The sequence below is a fragment of the Leuciscus leuciscus genome (assembly GCF_965113295.1).
Source record: "Leuciscus leuciscus genome assembly, chromosome: 1".
Lineage (NCBI taxonomy): Eukaryota > Metazoa > Chordata > Actinopteri > Cypriniformes > Leuciscidae > Leuciscus > Leuciscus leuciscus.
The window spans coordinates 17153324-17174761 of NC_138725.1; the positions used below are offsets into that span (position 1 = coordinate 17153324).

The 21438-nt window shown below is 37.5% G+C and overlaps 1 protein-coding gene and 1 long non-coding RNA gene across 3 annotated transcripts; both read left to right on the forward strand.

Moving 5' to 3' along the window:
- Positions 1-1212: 1212 nt before the first annotated feature.
- On the forward strand, positions 1213-16408 carry LOC309499825 (uncharacterized protein). Of its 2 annotated transcripts, XR_014206355.1 has the most exons (3): positions 1213-1460; positions 11709-11773; positions 11925-12960. XR_014206355.1 is itself a non-coding variant. In XM_082171316.1 (2 exons), the coding sequence occupies exon 2, from the start codon at positions 13605-13607 to the stop codon at positions 15189-15191; it is 1587 nt and encodes a 528-aa protein (XP_082027442.1). In that variant the 5' UTR covers positions 1213-1460; positions 13600-13604; the 3' UTR covers positions 15192-16408. The 2 variants fall into 2 exon arrangements, 1 of the variants encoding a protein (XP_082027442.1); XM_082171316.1 differs by lacking the exons at positions 11709-11773; positions 11925-12960 and adding an exon at positions 13600-16408.
- Positions 16409-16565: 157 nt separating this feature from the next.
- Positions 16566-18453, forward strand: LOC309477171. The gene is made up of 2 exons (XR_014198556.1): positions 16566-17549; positions 18067-18453. It is a non-coding gene; the product is annotated as an uncharacterized lncRNA (long non-coding RNA).
- Positions 18454-21438: the final 2985 nt, after the last annotated feature.

Below are 21438 nucleotides of genomic sequence, written 5' to 3' on the forward strand. Positions count from 1 at the left end.
CTCTATGTAACCATAGGGACCACGGTAGTATGCTTTCTTCCCAGCAGCTCTTGCCTCACTGATCCTCGGCCATAGTGCGGCGCGGGCTTCTCGATCTCCCTTGGATAAATCTTCGGTGAACTTTATTCCCCTGAACTTACAGACATCCGAGACCTTGGTGGAGCGCCAGAACTCGTCTCTATATTTTCGCATGCAGAATTGAATGATCACTTGCCTGGATCTGTCCTTCGTCTTGGGACCAACGCGGTGGACTGTATCCACGATGTCTTCAAGTTTGTGCTGCAGATGTGGAGCAATTTCGGCTAACAATGAGACGACTTCTTTTCGGATATCTTCACCCGCTATTTCTTTCATTCCGATAACTCTGAGGTTCCATCTTCTTTTGTAGCGTTCGAGCTCCGACGTGCGGCTTATCAGATCTGCTTGTGAAGTGATAACAGAGGTGAGTTGCTTGTCGAACAAGTTGATTCTAGTTTTACAGTCCTTTATTTCCGCCGCGTTGAATTCCACAGCTTTTGTCAGGTTTACGATCATTAGACTGTTCTCAGTAATCTTCTGCTCAATGTTGTTCAGCTTCCCGTCTTGCAGGTCAAATCTGGCAACTAAAGTTTCCAAAAGCGCGGAGTTTGAAATTTCGGGGTTCACTTCACCTTTTTGTTTCTTGGCTGAGGCTTTAGTTGGGGTGTTCTGTAAGGAGGAAGATTCTTTGCGTTTCTCTTTGTGATCAGAGTGGTCGACGTCCATGACGTATCCATGTTCGGCTAGAGCATCCGAGGCTTTAACAGCTTTCTGTCCTCCTGGGATGACTATCTTTGGGTTATTAGAAGTCTTTTTTGCTGACATAGTCTATATTCACTGATACACAACAATTGGGATGGTAAAAAGTTGAAAATTGTTATAAGATTCAAAATTTGCTGAAGAGCCGAGATAACCACATGTGCTTAGCCCGCCATCTTGTTCCCTTCCGGCTACTCTCGAATTGCTCTCGCGGTACTTTGATGGCATACGTCACAGTCACGTGGCGTCGGCGCTGTATCAAGTCGGACAAAATTTCTAACCGGCATGCACTGCTTTAAGTCAGCCGCCGATCGGTCTGCGCAGAGCTGCATGAAGTCGAACAAGCCTATCTTCTCTCTTAGTATTTTCCCTCAGACTCTCGACGCTTCACTCTCCAGTCCAGCGGGTGGCGTTAAGTCATGCGTTTGTTTTCAAGATGAGTTTACAGCTTGATCTCTGGTGTTATACATCGTGCAACTGGCTTCATACAAACTCTTATTAATGTACTTTTAGTCCAGAAAGATTTTGAATCGGGTGAATACATGCCTGTAATATTCCCATCCGAGCAGGAATATGTGTAGTTGCTGCAACTGAATTGAGAAGATCGTGTTTGTTAAAAGAGGAGATTGAGGAGAACTCGAGTGAACCAGAACCCTGGAGAATAAAACACGAGGAACAAGCAGGTTGGTGTATATTCTAGATTCATCTTTAATGGCTGGTCCTGGTACATTAATAAGCTAACAAAGCTTTAGACACCCCTTGCAAACATTTCCTGCGGTATTCCATGTGATAAACCATTAAAAGTACCTCACGAAACTGTGTAAGTGTGTAGTATTGTGTGGTTTTTTGGGACACTTTACCACATGATTTTGTTGTATTGTATACAATATTGCTGTGATATTCTTGTGCTACTGTCATATTCCTGCAGTAATACTTGGAATTTTCCTGTAATGAACTTGTGGTCCTTAATAGTGTAATTCTTTTGCATTGTTTCTGTAACTTTTTATTTATTTTATGGTAACATTCTATAGTATTCCTGCTAGTATTACCTGTATACTAGTCATAATCTGAAAATATAGTACACATTCAAGACAAGGCTTTAGTGGTGACATGTTGATATACAAGGTAAATTGCTACAGTCAGTCATGTTATGTGACATCAAATACACTTGTGTTAACATTTATTCACAACACATATGAGAGTTTGTTGCGAGTCCACTTTGTACAATACTGGTTCCTGACAATTCCTACCCCTCGCTGATATACAATTAGTTAAAACAATTATTTTGGGCCGAAATCTAGGCTGAGATGGGAGAAGTGAAATCAGAAAGTGTTTTTTTTGTTGTTGTTTTTTTGTGTGTGTGTGTGTGTGTGTGTGTGATGCATCACAATAAGTGTATTGTGATTGTCAAAACATTTTAGTAACTAAACTGAATTTTATTAAGTTTAGTGACAACATGTTACAATGTTTATATAATGGTACAATTTCTGGTAAGCTATTTTTTTTTTTTTTTTATTGCTTGAAACAAATTTCACGATTTCAATTCAATTCTTGTGATTTGATTTATTATTGACTCATTTGGATAAATATTAGGTACACAAGATAGGCGTTAATTTTTCTAAATGCAGCCCTGCATTTAGAGAGCATGCTAAACACCATGTAACAATGATTTTGGTATAATCATATCAATAATAAGTAGTATTAAAATGTTTATTTTAACAAAGTCAAATTTTCTACCATATGCAATTGAATAAAATTAGCAGCTAGCTAAGTAATTTACTAGTACTCAGTCAATATAAATACCCTAAACATACTGTGAATTATTAAGGCTTAAATTTCTAACTAACAACTCTTGCTAAATGGGGTAAGCACACTTTCTCATTTTCTTATTTCAGAGGTGTTCTGAGTAAATGATTATACACCATATTTCCATAGTTCAGTTTTGGACAGATCAGTTGTTTTAACCAGTCATTAAGGCCATCCTTAAAAATATTTTACCGTAATATGTGTGAGGGAGAGAGAGAAAAAACACTGCTGTTAGTTTGAAGACAGAGAGAGTAAGCGCACGAGGGAAGAGCTCTTTTCTCTTTCTCTCCCTCAGGTAACGTGCCCTATCACATCTACATCACTTATAAATCACAATAACCCATCAAATAAAGGCCCGTACACACCGGGACGAATATCGGCACGCTTTATTCGGCAGCGTTTTTCAACGCGTTTTTTGTGTTCACACCCAAGCGATTTTCGCTGACGATGATCCGAGTGAACATGCAAATTCATTCCCTGACATTAGATGGCGCTTAATACCACTCCATAACAGTTCTCTTTTATGAAGATTTTTGTAGTCGCTGTCGCGTTTGTCATATAGTTCTTTATGTTCCGACACCAACGAGACCAGCAGCTCTACATTCATCTTGCCTTGCATCTTCCTCGTCTTATTTCTTCCCGGCAGTGTAGACGCTACTCGGCGTATATCTTCTTCGCCGTTACGTATGTGTGCTCGGCAAGACCGTTTTGTGTTTGAGCGCCCCCAAGTTGTGTTTTACTGTAACTTCAGAAGCTCCAGACACGTGAGCAAAAGCGGCAATCTCATTGGTCGGATAGTTTTTGAAACCAAAAAAACGAACCCGAGGCGTTTTTTTTAAAAATGACGCTTTTACGCGTGGCGTTTTTCGCGTCGGTGTGCACACTCACATTGGCGCCCTTTGTTTAGTCACGAGGCGTTAAACGTCGGCGAATATCGCGTGCGAAATTCGTCCCGGTGTGGACAGGCCTTAAGGCTTTGGCGGGACAATTTTTTTCTTTTTTGCTGCCACCTAAACAATTAAAAGGGGGAGGGAGGGGGAGGGAGGGGGGGTTGTGGTTCAAAATAATTCCTTCATTAATAATTTGTTACATAGAACTTTATTATATAAAATATGAATAAAAAATACTTCACACCTTTAACAAAATCCACACACCCAACCCAAAATCCACACAATTAACACCCTAAAAATGACACAACAGCTTATATAGTGTTTTGACCTCGACAACCCAACTACCGCAAACTTGCGACTAACGTTAGTTAACTTACTAAAGAAGGCGTAATCGCTTGTTGGCTAAAGGTCGGGACTCCAACATTACCGCCACGAAATAATCTATGTGTGGGAAACACTGAATAGTATGCGATATCCGTATCGCAGAGAGGTGCGATAAATTACATTTATTTTATGTGCCAAGCATTTGTGTGTTTCATGCATAGTTTGTTTATCCAAATTCGACCAATCAGATGGAGCCTTACTATTTTAATACCCGCCTCCCCAGTAGGTGCTATTATGCTGGGCCTAAAGGGGAACCTAGTGGTTCAGAGCAGAGAGTGGAAAATTAAAACTAATGGCGGGAGTAGAGACAAGCGAGGAAAATGACAACAGCAAAGAACCTGTGCTTACTGTACGTCTGATATATTGCAATATTTTGGCTTCAATAAGAGAATATGTGTCACAAATGCAGGTACTGTGTAAGGGGCCGTTCACATATCGCGTCTAAAAACGCCCGGAAAGCGCGGCCGCGCCGCTATCTCCTTCTTTCCACAAGCGCTTGCGCTCCCATGGCGTCTGTCATTGCTATGCAACCATGAACTGCACTGAGCGCTTTCCATGATGATGAGAAAGTATCAGCAAAGGATTAATTGATTTCTAGCCCTTGCATTAGCTTTACTACTAGATATATTTATTGAGATGAGAAATAAAATCCCGCCCTGTACGGCTATGATCAGCTGTTCGTTGTTACGGAAACGCTGATCGGTTGGTTTTTGTCACGTGACCTGCGGTGATTTTGCGGCGTTCTGTAAAGTTGAGTGTTCTCATCTCTTCGTTGCATAGACGGGCCTGGAAAAACGTGCTTCCATTATACGCCTCCATTTGAAATAACGAATTTGCACATGCAAAAACCGCGATATGTGGACATTAGTGACGGTGTCACTAAGTCTTGCCGAAAAATTGTGGCCACGTCGAGAGGGAATACAACTAATCTCCACAGTCATCTGGAACGCCACCTCAGGGAGCATTATGAAGACTTGACAAAAGTGTAAGCCCAAATCTACCAAAACTGCTAATGAAATGCCAAGTAACAATAACCCAGTCTCACAGGCAAACATTAATCAAAGTTGTGCAAGTGTAGCTCCATATGAAAAAACTGAGATATTCTTCTGAAGGACCTGCGCCTGGACCCGATGTCATAGCGGGGTGCTAAAGTGCCAACTAGTTTCACCTTATGGAGGATCCCTTTACCACTCTACAGATAAAGCGTTCTCGGGAAAATTCGGTTCGCGTATCTACTGAAAGAAAACTGATTAATTAAATGCCTTTGACACGTTGTTTTCATCTTTTAAGAACAATGTAGTGTCATCATTATCCTGATGGCATCACCGCTCGCGCCTTCCATTCCCTTTGAGTTTCAACGTCGAGTCTTATGAGGTGAGGAGAGCAGTTCACGGTATTTCTCATATTTACACAACCATCAAACACACTTTATACAGTTTGATTAACCCTCTGAGGTCGGCAAACGCGCCCCCGCGTTTTGCTGGATTTTCTTCACATTGTAGCACAACAAACTTAAATTACTCCGTCATTTATGGTCATACAGAAAAAAGAAATATAAAAAAAAATCTGTGATATTTCTACTTTTGTATGTGTCCACTTACAATCAAATCAAAACATTGTATTTTTGTAAAATAAAGAAAATAAACAGGGTGTGCGTTCTGCCTCTCCATCGCGGTAAACTTTTTTTTCTTGAGCACGTCTATAAACTGAAACAAAACTCAGCGAATACTTCTCACACATTTATGAGCCAAATACCTTTTTACACATTTAAGTGTGTACTTTTAAATGATCGGATTCAAACTGAAAACAAATATTCTCTGTTTAAGTAATTTGTATAAAACCAACAGGATGTCCAGTATCTCAAACGCTTGCTAATTACTTTTAATTCGACACGCCCACTCGCGCAAAAGTGATTCACATGCAAATCGTCCACATGGAACGCGAACGCCCTCGTTACCTCAAACACAAAACACCAAAACACTTCACAAGTCTCTGCTTTTCGTCGAGTTTGGAAGACACGCTGTGAGCTTACATTGGATTTACCTCAGAAGAAGAAGAACGCGATTTGAAGACAAGAAAGATGTAAGGTAAGAAATTCTTACTTATTAGTTTATGGTATTGTTGCATAAACTTCACATTGCAGTTGAACTGTTGCTAGATATATGGTGAATATTATACTATTTAGACCCGTGTTTACTGTTAAATACTGTTTGTGGATATCTGCTCAAACATAGATATGTATAACCATAATGTTTAATATTTTGGAGCGCGATCGCATTTGAATGTATCATATTTTGGAGCGCGATCGCGTTTGAATGTATCATATTTTGGAGCGCGCTGTGGGTTTGAATGTATCATATTTTGGAGCACGATCGCGTTTGAATGTATCATATTTTGGAGCACGATCGCGTTTGAATGTATCATATTTTGGAGCGCGATCGCGTTTGAAAGGAAAAATGCACCAAACATTAGGCTTTATGTTTTTACTATTATCTCATTTCATATCATCATAACGAATTCTCTAGCATTGTTACTGAAATCTTTTGGAAGATTTATAGGCTGCTATAGGTTATTGTTATTATTGTTTTATGCAGTACTGCACATAGCTTGTGCCTACAAGGCACAACAAATATTGGTGTTCATTATATTATATATTGTTGGAAACATTTGTGTGTGTGTATTCTGTGAATTTTAAAAAGCTATTTTAACCAGAAAAATCTAAAATTTATTCCCAAAATCGTGCAGGCCTAGTTTCTCTTGATACCAGTATGTTCACTTTTTTTTCTTTTCTTTCAGGGACCAGATGCAACTGAGTCCTGCTGACTTCAACATTCACATGAGTCTCTGTACATGAACATGGTAAAGTGAAAATCAAACACCTTGGAAATGGTATGTACAATGTTTTTATGAATGGCACAAAGGTCTCTGTCTTTGGATCATTGTTTTCAATGTGCTCTTTTGTCATTTGTTGTGTATTTTTGGATTATGTTGTGTTGTAAATAAATCCAAACAATCTAAAAGCCATTCTTTTTTAAATCTCCTCATTCTTTGTGCAAGGTTGCTCTGAATGACAGGGCCTGATCGCTCCTAATAGGGCAGTTAGGGGAGTGTCTTTGTCTTTCTCAGGTGTTAAAACCTTACATATTCATGAGATGATCACGCCTCTTCGCATATGGCTTTCTCACACAAAACACGTCTTAGAAATTTTAAATCAGTATATTGTCTTATCTGAATGAGCAGTCAGGGTGATTTTCACATAGTTTTGGAGCAAATATTCTAGGCTACGTGATACAATTTTCAAAAGTCTTGTGAAGAAATAATCAGAATGGGTTTCATGGCCTTATTTCAGTGACAATTTTTTTTGGTATTTTCACAAACCACACATAAATGTCATTATCTCAAAACTACAAACTTTTACATACATGCTGCTGATATATTATTGTAGCAGAGTTTGTGCTAAATACAGTGTAATAAGACTTTAGCCATGACAATGTCACAAGTAACAGAAATAAGCACAAATGTCAGAGCATGTCAGAACACCTCCAGGGCCAGAAAACAGCTCAGACCTCAGAGGGTTAAGCGACAGACTCATTTCTGTATTGTTTTCATCGATCACAACGATACTTGTGCGTCTTTTCTGGCATCTTCCTGCTGAAATAAACAGTTAGTGCAGCAGCAGCGAGCATGAGGAGAATATGTTGAGTTCATTCAGACCTGAGCGATTTTGTGTTCGTTTGTGTGATTGTCTCGATGTTTGTGTGAGAACTGTTACTGAATATGTTGCTGCTGTCTTTTGACACATTTGGATTAAATGTGTTAGTTACTTCACATTGGTAAAATAAACTGCAACAGATACTGCTAAATACTATACATCGAGCCTATGAGTCACGTGAGACATTTTAAATCTATACATAAATAATATTGTACTTATTGCACTTTGAATAATAATGCTTGTGGTGCTCTTTATTTTTTTTAAGTTTTTGTTTTCAGTTTATGCATATTTTAATGATCTAATTACTTTATTGTAATGAATGTACACTGTATAAAATAAATAGTTGAGTAAACAAAAATATATGGCAATTTGATGCAGTAAGACTTTTGAGTTGTCTCAAGTATTTTTTAGTTCTTCTCAGTAAAAATACTTTGTTTAGCCAATGTAAATTTGTTCGTCCGTGCAATGTTGATTGACGTATTTTGCTAATAAATATATTCTTGTCACAGCAACTGAAACGACAATTACTGTTGTTGAGGTAATTCATATTTTTCTGTTTTCTGGATGGAAAAATGATTCAACAGTTATCAGATAGATCTTTGGAAATTATTTTAAAACTTTTCAATAAGATTTGGAATGCAGGAAAGCTCCCTTCTTCATGGAAGCATGGAATTATAATACCAATAGGCAAACCTGGAAAGGACAAATCTAATCCAATTAATTATAGGCCAATTGCATTAACTTCTAATTTATGTAAATTGATGGAAAAAATGATTATACGTAGATTAAACTATATATTGGAATTTAAAGGACTTGTATCACCATATCAGAGTGGATTTAGGGCAGGTCGGAATACTATGGATGCTGTTTTAAGTCTAGAAGCCGATATCAGGAAAGCTCAAGCAAATAAAGAGGTATTGGTAGGGGTGTTATTCCATATCGAGAAAGCATATGATATGCTTTGGAAAGAGGGACTTTTAATAAAAATTAAATGTATGGGAATTGGAGGAAAGTTATACAATTGGATTATGGATTTCCTTATTGAAAGAACAATTCAAGTTAGGGTTGGAGTAGAATATTCAGAGACATATAAGATAGAAAATGGAACTCCACAAGGAAATGTATGCAGTCCAGTTTTTTTTTATTTTTATATTATGATAAATTATATTTTTTGTAATTTAAAAGGTGATGTAGGAAGAGCATTATTTGCAGATGACGGGGCAATATGGAAAAGAGGACGTAATATTTTATGTGTATCACAAAGTATTCAAAAAGCAGTAGATGAAGTGGAGGTATGGGCAAATAATTGGAGCTTTAGATTATCTGTGGCTAAAACTCAAGTTATATGTTTTACTAAAAGGAAAAAAGTACCAGAGGTTAAGTTAAAGTTATATAAGCAGGAACTGGAGCAAGTTTCAGTAGTCAAATATCTTGGTTTATGGATGGAATCTAGGCTGACATTTGCTATACATGCTAAACAATTGATCAATAAATGTAAAATAGGAGTTAATATGGGGAGCTTGTAGATTATTGTTGAAAAAAATATATAATATATTAATCAGATCAAGTTTGGATTATGGAAGTATAATTTACGGATTTGCAACCGAGTCCATACTCAAAAAGATTGAAGCAATTAAAAATCAAGCTTTAAGAATATGCTGTGGTGCGTTCAGAACATCTCCTATAGCAGCTCTACAGGTTGAAGTTGGCGAAGCTCCTTTAAAACTTCGTAGGAAAAAAATAAGACTGAATTATTGGGTAAATATTAAAGGCCATAAAGAGAGTCATCCTGTGAAGGGAGTAATAGAAGAATGCTGGGAACATGGGAACAAAAACATTAAAAGCTTGGGATGGATTGTTCATAGAGAAGCACAAGAAGCTGGTATTGCAGACTGTGATGTTAGCCCTACTGTGATAATATCCAGTATACCACCGTGGATATTTCCAATGCCAATAATTGATTTACAAATTCAAATGAAAATCAAGAATGAGAGAGATATCCCAAAGAAAATAATTGCACAGCTGTATTTAGATCAGATTTATTCATCATGGTTGCATATATATACTGATGGTTCTAAGGATCCTATCTCTGGAAGAACAGCAGCTGCTGTATATATTCCTAAGTTTCAAACAAGTATTAAGAAAAGAACATCTGATCTGATGAACATCTGATGAAGATTCATCTGTGTTTGCAGCAGAATTAGTCGCCATGATGGTAGCACTCCAGTGGGTAGAGGATGTAAAACCAAGATTAGTTGTAATATGTTCTGATTCTTATGCAGCAATCACAAGCCTCGTAAGTGGAAATAAAACATCAAGGCAAGACATTATATATGAGATTCTTGCAAGTTTGTTAAGAATAAGTAATGTAAGCTTAATAGTGTTCTTGTGGGTTCCTGCTCATGTGGGAGTGGAGGCCAATGAAGTGGTTGATAAACTAGCTAAGCAAGCTGTAAAACATAACAACATGACATCATGACTTTGCGTAAACATACACGCCACTTTCAAGTCAAGTGGCGTGTTATACGTATTTTGAGCTATCCGCGTGTATGTCCACGCCGAAACGAACCGTCATCTTTCGCGTGTATGTCTACGCCGTTAAATGTCAGAGTGATTCCGCGTGTACGTGTACGCTGTTAAATGTCTGAGCAAAACGAAGCAAAATGTATATCTACATCTGGGGAGCGATATTTTTTTTCCTAGGATGGTAGGGGAAGACTCATAAATGGTATTATCCCCAGTGACGGGTAGGTTTAGGGACGGGGTTGGGGTAGGTCATATATTTATATATTAATGTAACGTTAAGTCAACGGCGTTGATAAACACGCTGAAAAGTGATTATGCGTGTTGATGGCACGCCAAAAATGGAAATACGAATTGGCGTGTCATACATACGCCATTTCATGAGATCAGTCTGAACATAACGAGATAAATATTCAAGTGACTCTGAGCAAAAAAGAGGTTAAAGGTAAAATTAAAGAATTCATAAACAACAAATGGCAAGACGAATGGAATAGTGATAACAAGGGTAGACATGTATAGTATACAGAAACAAGTAGGAAATGGAAGAAGTGTTTTTAGGAATAGAAACGAAGATACAATTATTTCTCGCATTCGAATAGGGCATACTAGACTAAATCATTCGTTGTTCAAAATAGGAAAACATAAAACGGGTAAATGTAATGTAATAAAACGTGGAGGGGGGGGGGGGGGTACTTATGTACTGTGACACATACATAATATTGTACATAAGTTGTATAAGTACATAATTGTACATAAGTTGTATGATCGTTTTCAGGTTCTGCAGATTTTAATGATCTAATTACTTTATTGTAATGAATGTAGTTATCATAAAATCTTTAAATAGAGCAGTTTAACAGGCTTTTATCATGTATCCTGACTCAATGTGTTTCTAACAGCAAACACTCAGAATAAAGTGAGATGATCTGCTGATGATCCTGAATGGCTTGTTGAATGAGTGTTGATAGTCTGAGGCTCATCAATATTAAAAGATCTGCTGAAAACACTCTTTATTTCATGACAATAGTTCCTGTTTTCACCTCATTTATTATGCTGATGTCTTCAGATCTCCTGTAAATTGACACTTAAAGCTCATTTCATTGGTGTCAGCAGACTGAGGGGATTTGTTGGTTACGTATGTTTATTTCTGTCTTTTATGCTTTTAAATGTTTATTTGTATTTTTATTACAGTTCTTTACTACTTTTCTAGATATCTGCCATTATTTTAAGGAAGAAACAGAATAATGTTAGAATTAAAAATAAAAACTGCTTTACGATAGACAGACAGATATAAATGCTCTCTCTCTCTCTCTCTCTCTCTCTCTCTCTCTCTCTCTCTCTCTCTATATATATATATATATATATATATATATATATATATATATATATATATAAGTCATATTTAGAACAAGAATCATTGTATGACATATTCAAACACTGTATTTTAGGATCATAGTGCAGCCCCAAAATACTCTTTATACTTATCCTTCTCCCACTATCCTTCAAAACACTTTTTTTGTCAACAAGAAGCTTTTAATAATTTAAAAAATAATGAAATTTAGTATGATCTCTTCAGAAAAAAAGTCAGAATAATTATGTTGTTTCATTTTTACACACAGATGTTACACTGAATGATGATCCAACATTATTTCACCTATATTCTGACATTTTGTCTCCACAAAAGGTATTTGAGACATTACACTTGCATTTACTGGGTTTTCTATGTATAAAAAATCACTTTTGTAAATTTAATATCAATCAGACACTAAAATTAAACATCTGGTCTTTGACCCTATTAAAACAAACTCAGTAACTGATATTTTTTATTTTGGCAGATCAGCTCCTCCCACAGCAATTACATCATCAGTGAAGCCCCTCCTACATCAGTCACATGGACAGTGAAGCTCCTCCCAAAGTAGTCACGTGATCAGTGAAGCTCCTCCCACTGTAATTCTCCAATAAATGCTGTAAATTCCCATCAGCTACAAGTGAAGACGAGCATCAGAGCATCAGGAAGAGCTGAAATCTGCAAAGACTGAGTTTATTAAAGAGGACAGTGAGAACATGAGTGATCCAGAACCCTGCAGAATGAAACACACTGAAGATCCTGAAGAACAAAGAGGTTGGTGTTTATTCTTCATTCATTCATGATGCTGAAGAACATTCATGTTAGAAACATTCAAGCACTTCATCAGATTTAGATAAACAGTTACACTATGAAATGGTATTTTCAACAAATGTTCAGTAAAGGGAGGTTTGAGAAACTTTTATATTGATTGTCAACATCAAATCAAGTATAATTTTAGCTGTGGTTTATATTTGGTTTGCAAGTTTTTGCAGCCATGTTACATAAATGTTGGACAATTCTCAATATAGTTTACACTTTTTTTTATTATATTTTTCAAGCAATAAACAGTAAAATGTATCAAGTAAATTACATTTCCAGAATGACTGACAGGGTTGTAAGTGTAACTTAAGCAATATCTTAAGTTGTATTTATCATAAATGATATAAGTTCTACAGTTATAGAGATCATTCTTCTTACAGTAACTTTGGTAACAGGGTTGATGAATACAGTCAATGCTACAGTGTGTGTAAAAACTGAGACAATGGATTGAGATTATTTTCTTGTCCTCCCATCATGCAGTAGAAAGAGTTCAGATGATGTCACTTCCTGAGTGTTTCACAATTTTAGAAATGCTCTGTTTTTAAAAGAGGAAAATCATGTCAGAAGTAACAGTTTAAGGCTGAAATAACCTCAGATACTTTGATCTTCTGAGATACGGACAACACAAACACACACAGCTTCTGTTTCACAGCCCACAGCCGAAGATGCAGGAAAGCTTTTTCCCTCTGGTCCTTCCTTCTCATTTGTTCCTTCTCCCACTTCAGTCCCTTTACCCATTCTCCCCTTCACTCAGTTCACTCAAAGTGACACTGGAATCCAAATGAACCAGTAAAATATAATGTAAAGAGTTCAATAGAATAATCAAATGTCTATTTAAATTATGATATAAATGACTAATAATGAATTGGTGTTCCAACTTGAACTGGAACGCAGCGGAACTTGTGTTTCTGGTTCCCCACGTTCACATGCAAATGGATGGGAGTCATTGGAATTAAAAGTCTAGTGTAAAAACTTTAGATTTCGATTGTAAAACTAATTAAAATATAAACTAATGTTTTAAAAATGTGTTATATGGCAAGTGACCATGGTATAAGCGGGTTAATGCTCTTCGAGGTGTCCATTGGCAGGTATTAATGGACTTCGGCGTGATCAGTGCCTCCGCTGTGCGTCGGATGGTTCACGCCTCATTGTCGTCCATTACAACCTGCCAATGGACACCTCGTCGGGCATTAACCTTTACTTATTATCAATGTACCTCATTAATGGAAAGTACTTTTTGTTATTACATCAGAGCTCTTTTTATGTCCTTTTACTTCATATTCCTCTCTTTGAATTATTTCTGTTGTATTGAAAATGAAATTACTTTTTCTCTTTGATTTCAGACCTGATGGAAGTGAAGGAGGAGAGCGAAGAACTGAGTGAAGTGAAGGAGAGTGAAGAACTGAGTGAAGTGAAGGAGGAGAGTGAAGTGAAGGAGGAGAGTGAAGAAGTGAAGGAGGAGAGTGAAGAACTGAGTGAAGTGAAGGAGGAGAGTGAAGAACTGAGTGAAGTGAAGGAGGAGAGTGAAGAACTGAGTGAAGTGAAGGAGGAGAGTGAAGAACTGAGTGAAGTGAAGGAGGAGAGAGAAGAACTGAGTGAAGTGAAGGAGGAGAGAGAAGAACTGAGTGAAGTGAAGGAGGAGAGAGAAGAACTGAGTGAAGTGAAGGAGGAACATCATGTCAAACCTGGAGAAAAACCTTTGAGTCGCTCAAAGACTAAAAATATTTTTTTAAAGAAAAGAAGAGCCAAGAAATCTTTCACCTGCACTCAGTGTGGAAAGAGTTTCACATGCAAACAAGGTCATGAGCATCACATGAGAGTTCACACTGGAGAGAAGCCGTTTAAGTGTGATCAGTGTGGAAAGAGATTCAGATGCAAACAAAATCGTCAGATTCACATGAGAGTTCATACAGGCGAGAAGCCACACACGTGTGATCAGTGTGGGAAGAGCTTTAAACAAAAAGTACATCTTGATGTCCACATGAAGATCCACACTGGAGAAAAGTCATATGCATGCAATCAGTGTGGAAAGAGTTTCACAACCAAACAAAGTCTTGAGCGCCACATGAGATTACACACTGGAGAAAAGTCGTATGCATGTGATAAGTGCAAAAAGAGTTACTCAGAAAAACAAACTCTTGATCTTCACATGAGAATCCACACTGGAGAAAAAACATTCATGTGTGATCAGTGTGAAAAGAGATTCTCAAAGAAAAAATATCTTAAGCTTCACATGAGAGTTCACACCGGAGAGAGACCGGTCACGTGTGATCAGTGTGGAAAAAGCTTCACACACAAAAATAGCCTTAAGAGACACATGAGGATCCACACTGGAGAAAAGCCGTACGCATGCGATCAGTGTGGAAAAAGTTTCGCACAATCATCATCCCTTAATCTTCACATGTTGATCCACATCGGAGAGAAGTCGTTCACATGTGATCAATGTGGAAAAACATTTCTTAGGGCATCACACCTGAAGAAACACCTGATAGTTCATTTGAAGGAGAAGCCGCATTCATGTTCTGTGTGTGGAAAGAGTTTTTCACTGCTGTCATATTTACATCAACATCAGAAAATTCACACTGGTGTGAGAGAGTACGTGTGCTTTGAGTGTGAGAAGACTTTTATTACAGCGGACAGTTTAAAACTGCACCAGATAATTCACACTGGAGAAAAACCTTACAAGTGTTCACACTGTGACAAGAGATTCAGTCGGTCAGGACATCTGAAAACACATGAGAGGATCCACACTGGAGAAAAAACTTACAAGTGTTCACACTGTGACAAGAGATTCAGTCGGTCAGCAGTTCTGAAAAGACATGAGACGATCCACATCAGAGAGAAGCCGCACACGTGTGATCAGTGTGGAACAACTTTCTCTTTTAAAAGTCACCTGAAGATACACATGAAGATCCATACAGTGGAGAAACCATGATCCATGTTCTTTACTCACTCAAATGGAAAACAATCATAGTCTGAGATCACAGTAAGTAGTTCATCTTTATGTGCTGAGCATTAAGTCTCTCCTGTGTAAGTTAGTTTCCTAACAGCCATGATGAGCAACAGGACATCTTGGTGGTTGCTTGCTATCTGCTTCACATTTTTTACATTATTATGAGATATTGAGTTATAATTATGAGAAAGTATCTCATTATTACGAAAAATTCTCATTACCAGAAAGTATTTCATTATTGTTAGAACATTTCTCATTATGAGATGTTTAGTCCTTATTATGAGAAAGCATCTCGTTATTATGCAATGTTAAGTTATTACAATAAAGTTTTTAATTATTATGAGATATTAAGTCATCATTTTGAGAAGCCATCTCATTATTACAAAAAAATCATTATGAGATATCAAGTCATTACTAGAAAGTTTCTCATTACGAGATGTACATCATGATTGTCACCATTATGTTCTGTTATTAGACTTTCAGTTTGTTTTCATTTCTCACTTGTGTTTCCCGCCACTAATCTGTTACCATGGACACTGATCACCTTCCTCACAGCCGCCTGTCGTTTGCGATAATCATCACCATGTATCTAAGTTCTGCCTGTCTTCAGTTCAGTGTCCGGTATTGTTCGTGTTTCACACGCTGCCTCACCCGTTCCTGTATATCCTGAGTTTATATTATTACAGGTTTTTTTCGATTGCTAAACGACAGTGGACACAACTGGAGTCACATGTGCAAAACTCTAACTACAGTCTGCACAGCAGCAGTTCATGTGGACCAAACTCTAGTTCGTTTTTCATTGCTTGAACACAGTTTTCAAAACTCTACACACTTATCCCATGACTTTAACCACAACCTGCACAACACTGTGGATTTACAGCACGTTGTGTAAATGCTAACACACTGCTGTCAAAACTGTGAACCACACATTCAAAACAGAATAGATTTCAGCCTTGTGCCTTTCAAACACTGATTGCAGTTTCAGCTGAAAGGCTTAGCAGGGGTCTTGTTTTAGACTTGTTAGTGAACACACACACACACACACACACACACACACACACACACACACACACACACACACACACACACACACACACACATACATATATAGGTAGAGTTTAGAAAGCCAGGGATGGATAAGGCACTCCAGAAGGTTCTTCCCCAGGTGCATGGCAAGAGAGAACATTAGATGTGATGTTGATGAAGAGAGGCAGGATTAGCCCCTCAATTATTTGTTTGAATTACAGTATGTACTTTTATTTTCTACCTTTTTTTTCCTCATTACTGTAATTCCGTAAATTACTACAGACTATTGAAGCAAACTGCTAATTTTCATTTACCTTAAAGAATTATGTTCTAAAAATGTCAATAAATCATGTGAAAGAATGTCACTCTTTTCTTTGAAGAAAATATTACATTTTGTATGAAGTCACTGAAATTGTTCAAACTGTAAAAATTTAAAGTTAGTATTTTCTGTATTGGTGTGTTTGATGCTAGTGTTTTTCCTCTCAGTGTGTTCTGAGTGACAGTGTGTGTTATCTCAGTGAGGGTTGTGTATAGTGTTTTTCCTCTCAGTGTGTTCTGAGTGACAGTGTGTGTTATCTCCGTGAGGGTTGTGCATAGTGTTTGGCTGCACTGAGCCTGTTTTGAGCCGTGTGTTAAGAGTTGTGTTGCTTGGAGTGAGTTTGGCAGGTGATGTGAACTGTTTAGCTCAGGTGACTGTTGGTAGTGCAGACTGTAGTTAGAGTTTTGCACATGTAGCTTCAGTTGTGCTCACTGTCGTTTAGCAATCGAAAAAAAAAACTGTAAAGAAAGTGTTTGTTACTACCTTCATATTCGTCATCCTTACTTCAAGCCGTGACAATTATGAGAAAGTATCAAGAAAGTATTTGATTATGAGAAATTATCTTTTATTATGAGTTTATTATGAGTCATTAATATGATGTAGCTGATTATTATGGGATTTACTGTATGTTTTTATAATGGGAAGGTATCTTATTGCAAGAAGGTGTCGCATTATTATGTGAAAGTTTATTATAAGATACTAAGTCATAATTCTGACAACATTTATCATTATTGTGACTTGCATATTTTTGTTATATAACCGTGATGGAAACAGTCTTCCATACTTTGTCCCACTGACATCAAGTGATGTGACTGAAAGTTTTTAAACACAGGACAAGATGTAAATCTCCTTTATGTGAGAGCATGTACCAATTAAATCCTTGAATCCTTGATCTTGACATTTGCAGATATTTTGATGTTGCAGAATAGGAATTATGGGAGGGAAGGTATGTCATCAGAGTCATCCGGTGGGCTCCCTCTTTTTATGTTCTAAAAGTGTAGAATATGGTTCTTAAAGGAGAACTTGGTAACTTTTTTAACTTAATAAAACTGTCTAGAAATCATTTGGATGGTTAAACAACCTGTTCTGGTGATATTGGTGACTTTCCCCGCTCCCCCCAGCGTTCCCAGGCGGAAAACCAACCTTGCAACTTGCGCACTGCCGTCCCGGCAAAGTGAAATTGGAAGTCTCGTGAGAAGCGAGAACTAGAACGAGAACGAGCGCGAAACACAAATTGCTTTACGGCAATTCGACATAAACACACACGCATGTATGATGTATTACCAGATTACTCACCTCGGTAGACATAGCTCCACACGATACAGTTGGCTTGCTCCGATCAAAACAAACGCACATGAGCAGCGGTAGAGAGGGGGAGGAGGCCGCCGCAAGTGAGTTTTTTACGACTGTGTTGTGAAATATACGCCCCCCCACAGCTGTAGGGGGAGCTCGTGGGGAAAACATGCGACAACAAAAGGGAAAATCAGCGAAGAAGTGACAAGAGTTCGCTAGAGTTACAGAGTTCTCCTTTAAATGCATTGCATTTTAACTTTATTTTTTATATTAATTTTAATTAATATAAGGTTAAGATGTCTTCAGAAGAGAAACAGAGGTCTTACGGGTTTGGAGTGACGTGGGTGAGTCATTAATGACATAATTTTCATTTTTGGGTGAACTAACCCTTTAACTACCTCATTGCAGACATATTTATGGTTGACTTTGTCTTTAAGAGTACAGCCTGAATAGGAAATGTACCAAACAAATAAATAAGTAATACAAATCAACTTGCCTTGCTTTACTAGTAAGCCATGCCTGGCAGTGGCGCAAAAAGTGGGTATGCACTATATGCGGCGCATAGGGGCGCAGCACCAGGGGAGCGCCAAAGCGAGATTATTTTTTTTTTTTTAATCTTTTTTTTCTGTATGTAGCTTTTGTACAATTCTAAATCATTTCTGCATTTCCTCAATGTTATATAACATTTAAGATGACTAACAGGCTAGACTAGGCGTCCTCATAAGATCCCATCATAGAATCTTGACATCTATAGAGTAATATTGCGAGCGGGCGGGGGCGCCATGAGCGCTGAGCGAGCAGGTACGAGTAGTGAGTGAGAGAAAAAAAGACGACGAAAAAGACGGATAAAGCAATAAAGCTGTCGGAGGCTAAAAATAGAAACAGAAAGAGGGAAAATGAGATGGCATGTCAACTGAGGCGACCGCAGCTAAATAAGTGGATGGTGAAAGGCAACAGGTAGGATTTGGGTCATTCTACGGAAATGTCCATTTTCCTGTCCCTATAGCCTTTGCTGAAATATTAGACTTAAAAAAACACTTTAGAGTTTTTTTTGTTTTTTTTTACATTTTAAAATAAAACAATATTTTATTTGAACAATTACATTTACATTTACATTTATTCATTTAGCTGACGCTTCTATCCAAAGCGACTTACAATTGCTATATACGTCAGAGGTCGCACGCCTCTGGAGCAACTAGGGGTTAAGTGTCTTGCTCAGGGACACATTGGTGTCTCACAGTGGATTCGAACCCGGGTCTCTCACACCAAAGGCATGTGTCTTATCCATTGCGCCACTACCACACCTTGAGCCATCAATGTGGCAATATTTGATTTTTATTATGTAGAATTCCAAGCACCATAGAAGTGCTCGTCCCCACAGTCATGTACAGATGAAAAATGTTTTATTTTGAGGTCAATAACAGGTTTTTACACCATTTAAAATACAATCATGAATACATAACTTTCAAATATATTATGTAAATGATATAAAACAACAAAATGCAGAATAAATATTAAAAAAAAAAAATATGAAAGTAGTGGTCCCCTGGAGTTGTGTCACTGGAGTTACCGTTAAACAAAAATCTCTTATTTTGAAATAAAAATCACAATGATGACATCACTTGACTTCCTTCCTTCAATTTCCTGAATATCTATGAAGAAAAGCCCATGGTAGATCCACTGGCTCTTTTCAGTTATAAGAAATCTTCTCATTTATCTCATGATTTCATATGAAGATTTTAGTTAAAGTCACTGGTATGGCCTACTTTATTGTTGGGGAATTGTAAAAAACTACAATACAAATGGATTAAACTACTTAATTTAGTAAGTATAAGATGATTGACAACATGTGGTTTGATACCTTGCAGCAGCCATTTTGTAAAATGAATTTTTCATGAAAATTGTCACTGGTGACTCCCATTTATAGATAAACTTTATTCAAAGCTCATTCATTTAGATTTATGCCAAATGTAAAAATTTGGTCTCATCTACTTAATTATAGTTGAAGAATAATGTTGGTGATTCATTATGTCACTGGTGTTACTGTCTTTTTTTTTTTTTCTGTCACATTAAATACAATGTCACATGTGACATGATAATAATTTTATATCCATTTAATTCTGCTACACTCAAAAGTTAAGATTTAAAGGATTGCATCATTACTTGATTTTAACTGGTTTTCAAATATTTTCATTGTTATAGCAAATACATGGTTGTGCAAACGAACTAACCTCATTTAAGCACGCTTTTAACAAACCTGAGTAAAATAAATAAAACAATCTCCTTATTTGTTGCATTATTATTATTGTTCGGTAACTCTTAATACATGTGCTGAAAAAAAATAGAAATAAGACCATGTGCTTATCTCTTTCAAGTAGCCTATAGAAATTAGTACAAAAACGAATTATGAAATATGTTAGCGTTAGCTAAACTAATATAGTGCCCGAACCCGAAAAGACCCGTAATGTGCTACACTGAACCGACTTGGACCCGTCTCTTATTTCAAAGGCTGGACCCGGCCCGTGTAGATCCGAGAAATGCAATACATGTGCTACCCGGACCCGACCTGGACCCGTCTATTATTTGAAAGCTGGACCCGAACACGACGGGAAGACACAGACACGGCTGGACCCGAATGTCACATATTCCACACGAATTGAGAACATTTTTTATTTTTGTCTTACCTGATTTTAATAGCCGTCATTTCGTCTCTCTTCCTTGTACCTGACTGACTGTGATGCATTACAATCCTCAGACAAGAAAGTTATCCATGTTATTCCTCTCGTTATTCCAAGCTTAATACACTCATTATTTCAGCTTAAAAAGTCCACTTGATGTCACGCTGACGGATGACAAATGTGACTTTGCATATTTGCATTTTGACTTGATTTAACTTGCATAATAACTTTGACTATTTGCCCTTTTTAACTATAATAACGATTCCTCGATCAGTGCCATGGCTGCTACGTTAGCATTATTTATTTGCTATAATCCCAGTGCTCTCTGCGCCAAATCTGACCACCAAAAATTTAGGATTGAACAAGACGGTTCATTCATATTTTTGTAAAAATGGGAAACAGTAGTAAAGAAGTGTTTGGAGAATTGTAAAGCACGTCTTGGCAGAATAAGTGCCGCTCTGGTTGTCATAGAAACATGACGCGCTTGAGACTGCACATTCGAGCAACCTGAAGAGCTTTTTAGTGCAATTAGTTATTAGTAAAAGTTATTTCCTTGCTCACACTTTTCTTATCCTAATCTTACAAGTTGCAAGTGACAACAAACACACAAGCAGTGCTGACTGACTCTGATCACAGCCCGGTATTCTACAAGTCCGATCGACTCGGGTACATTACACACAATGTTAACAGACCCGGGACCAGAAGTAATAGATTGGGACCCGACCCGGACCCTGCTGACAATTTAAAATATAGACCCGAACCCGAACCTCGGATGCTCCGAGTAGAACTCTAGTCTAAAGTTTGCCAATGAACATCTAATGATTCAGAGAAGGATTGGGAGAAAGTGCTGTGGTCAGAGGAGACCAAAATCAAGCTCTTTGGCATCAACTCAACTCGTAGTGTTTGGAGGAAG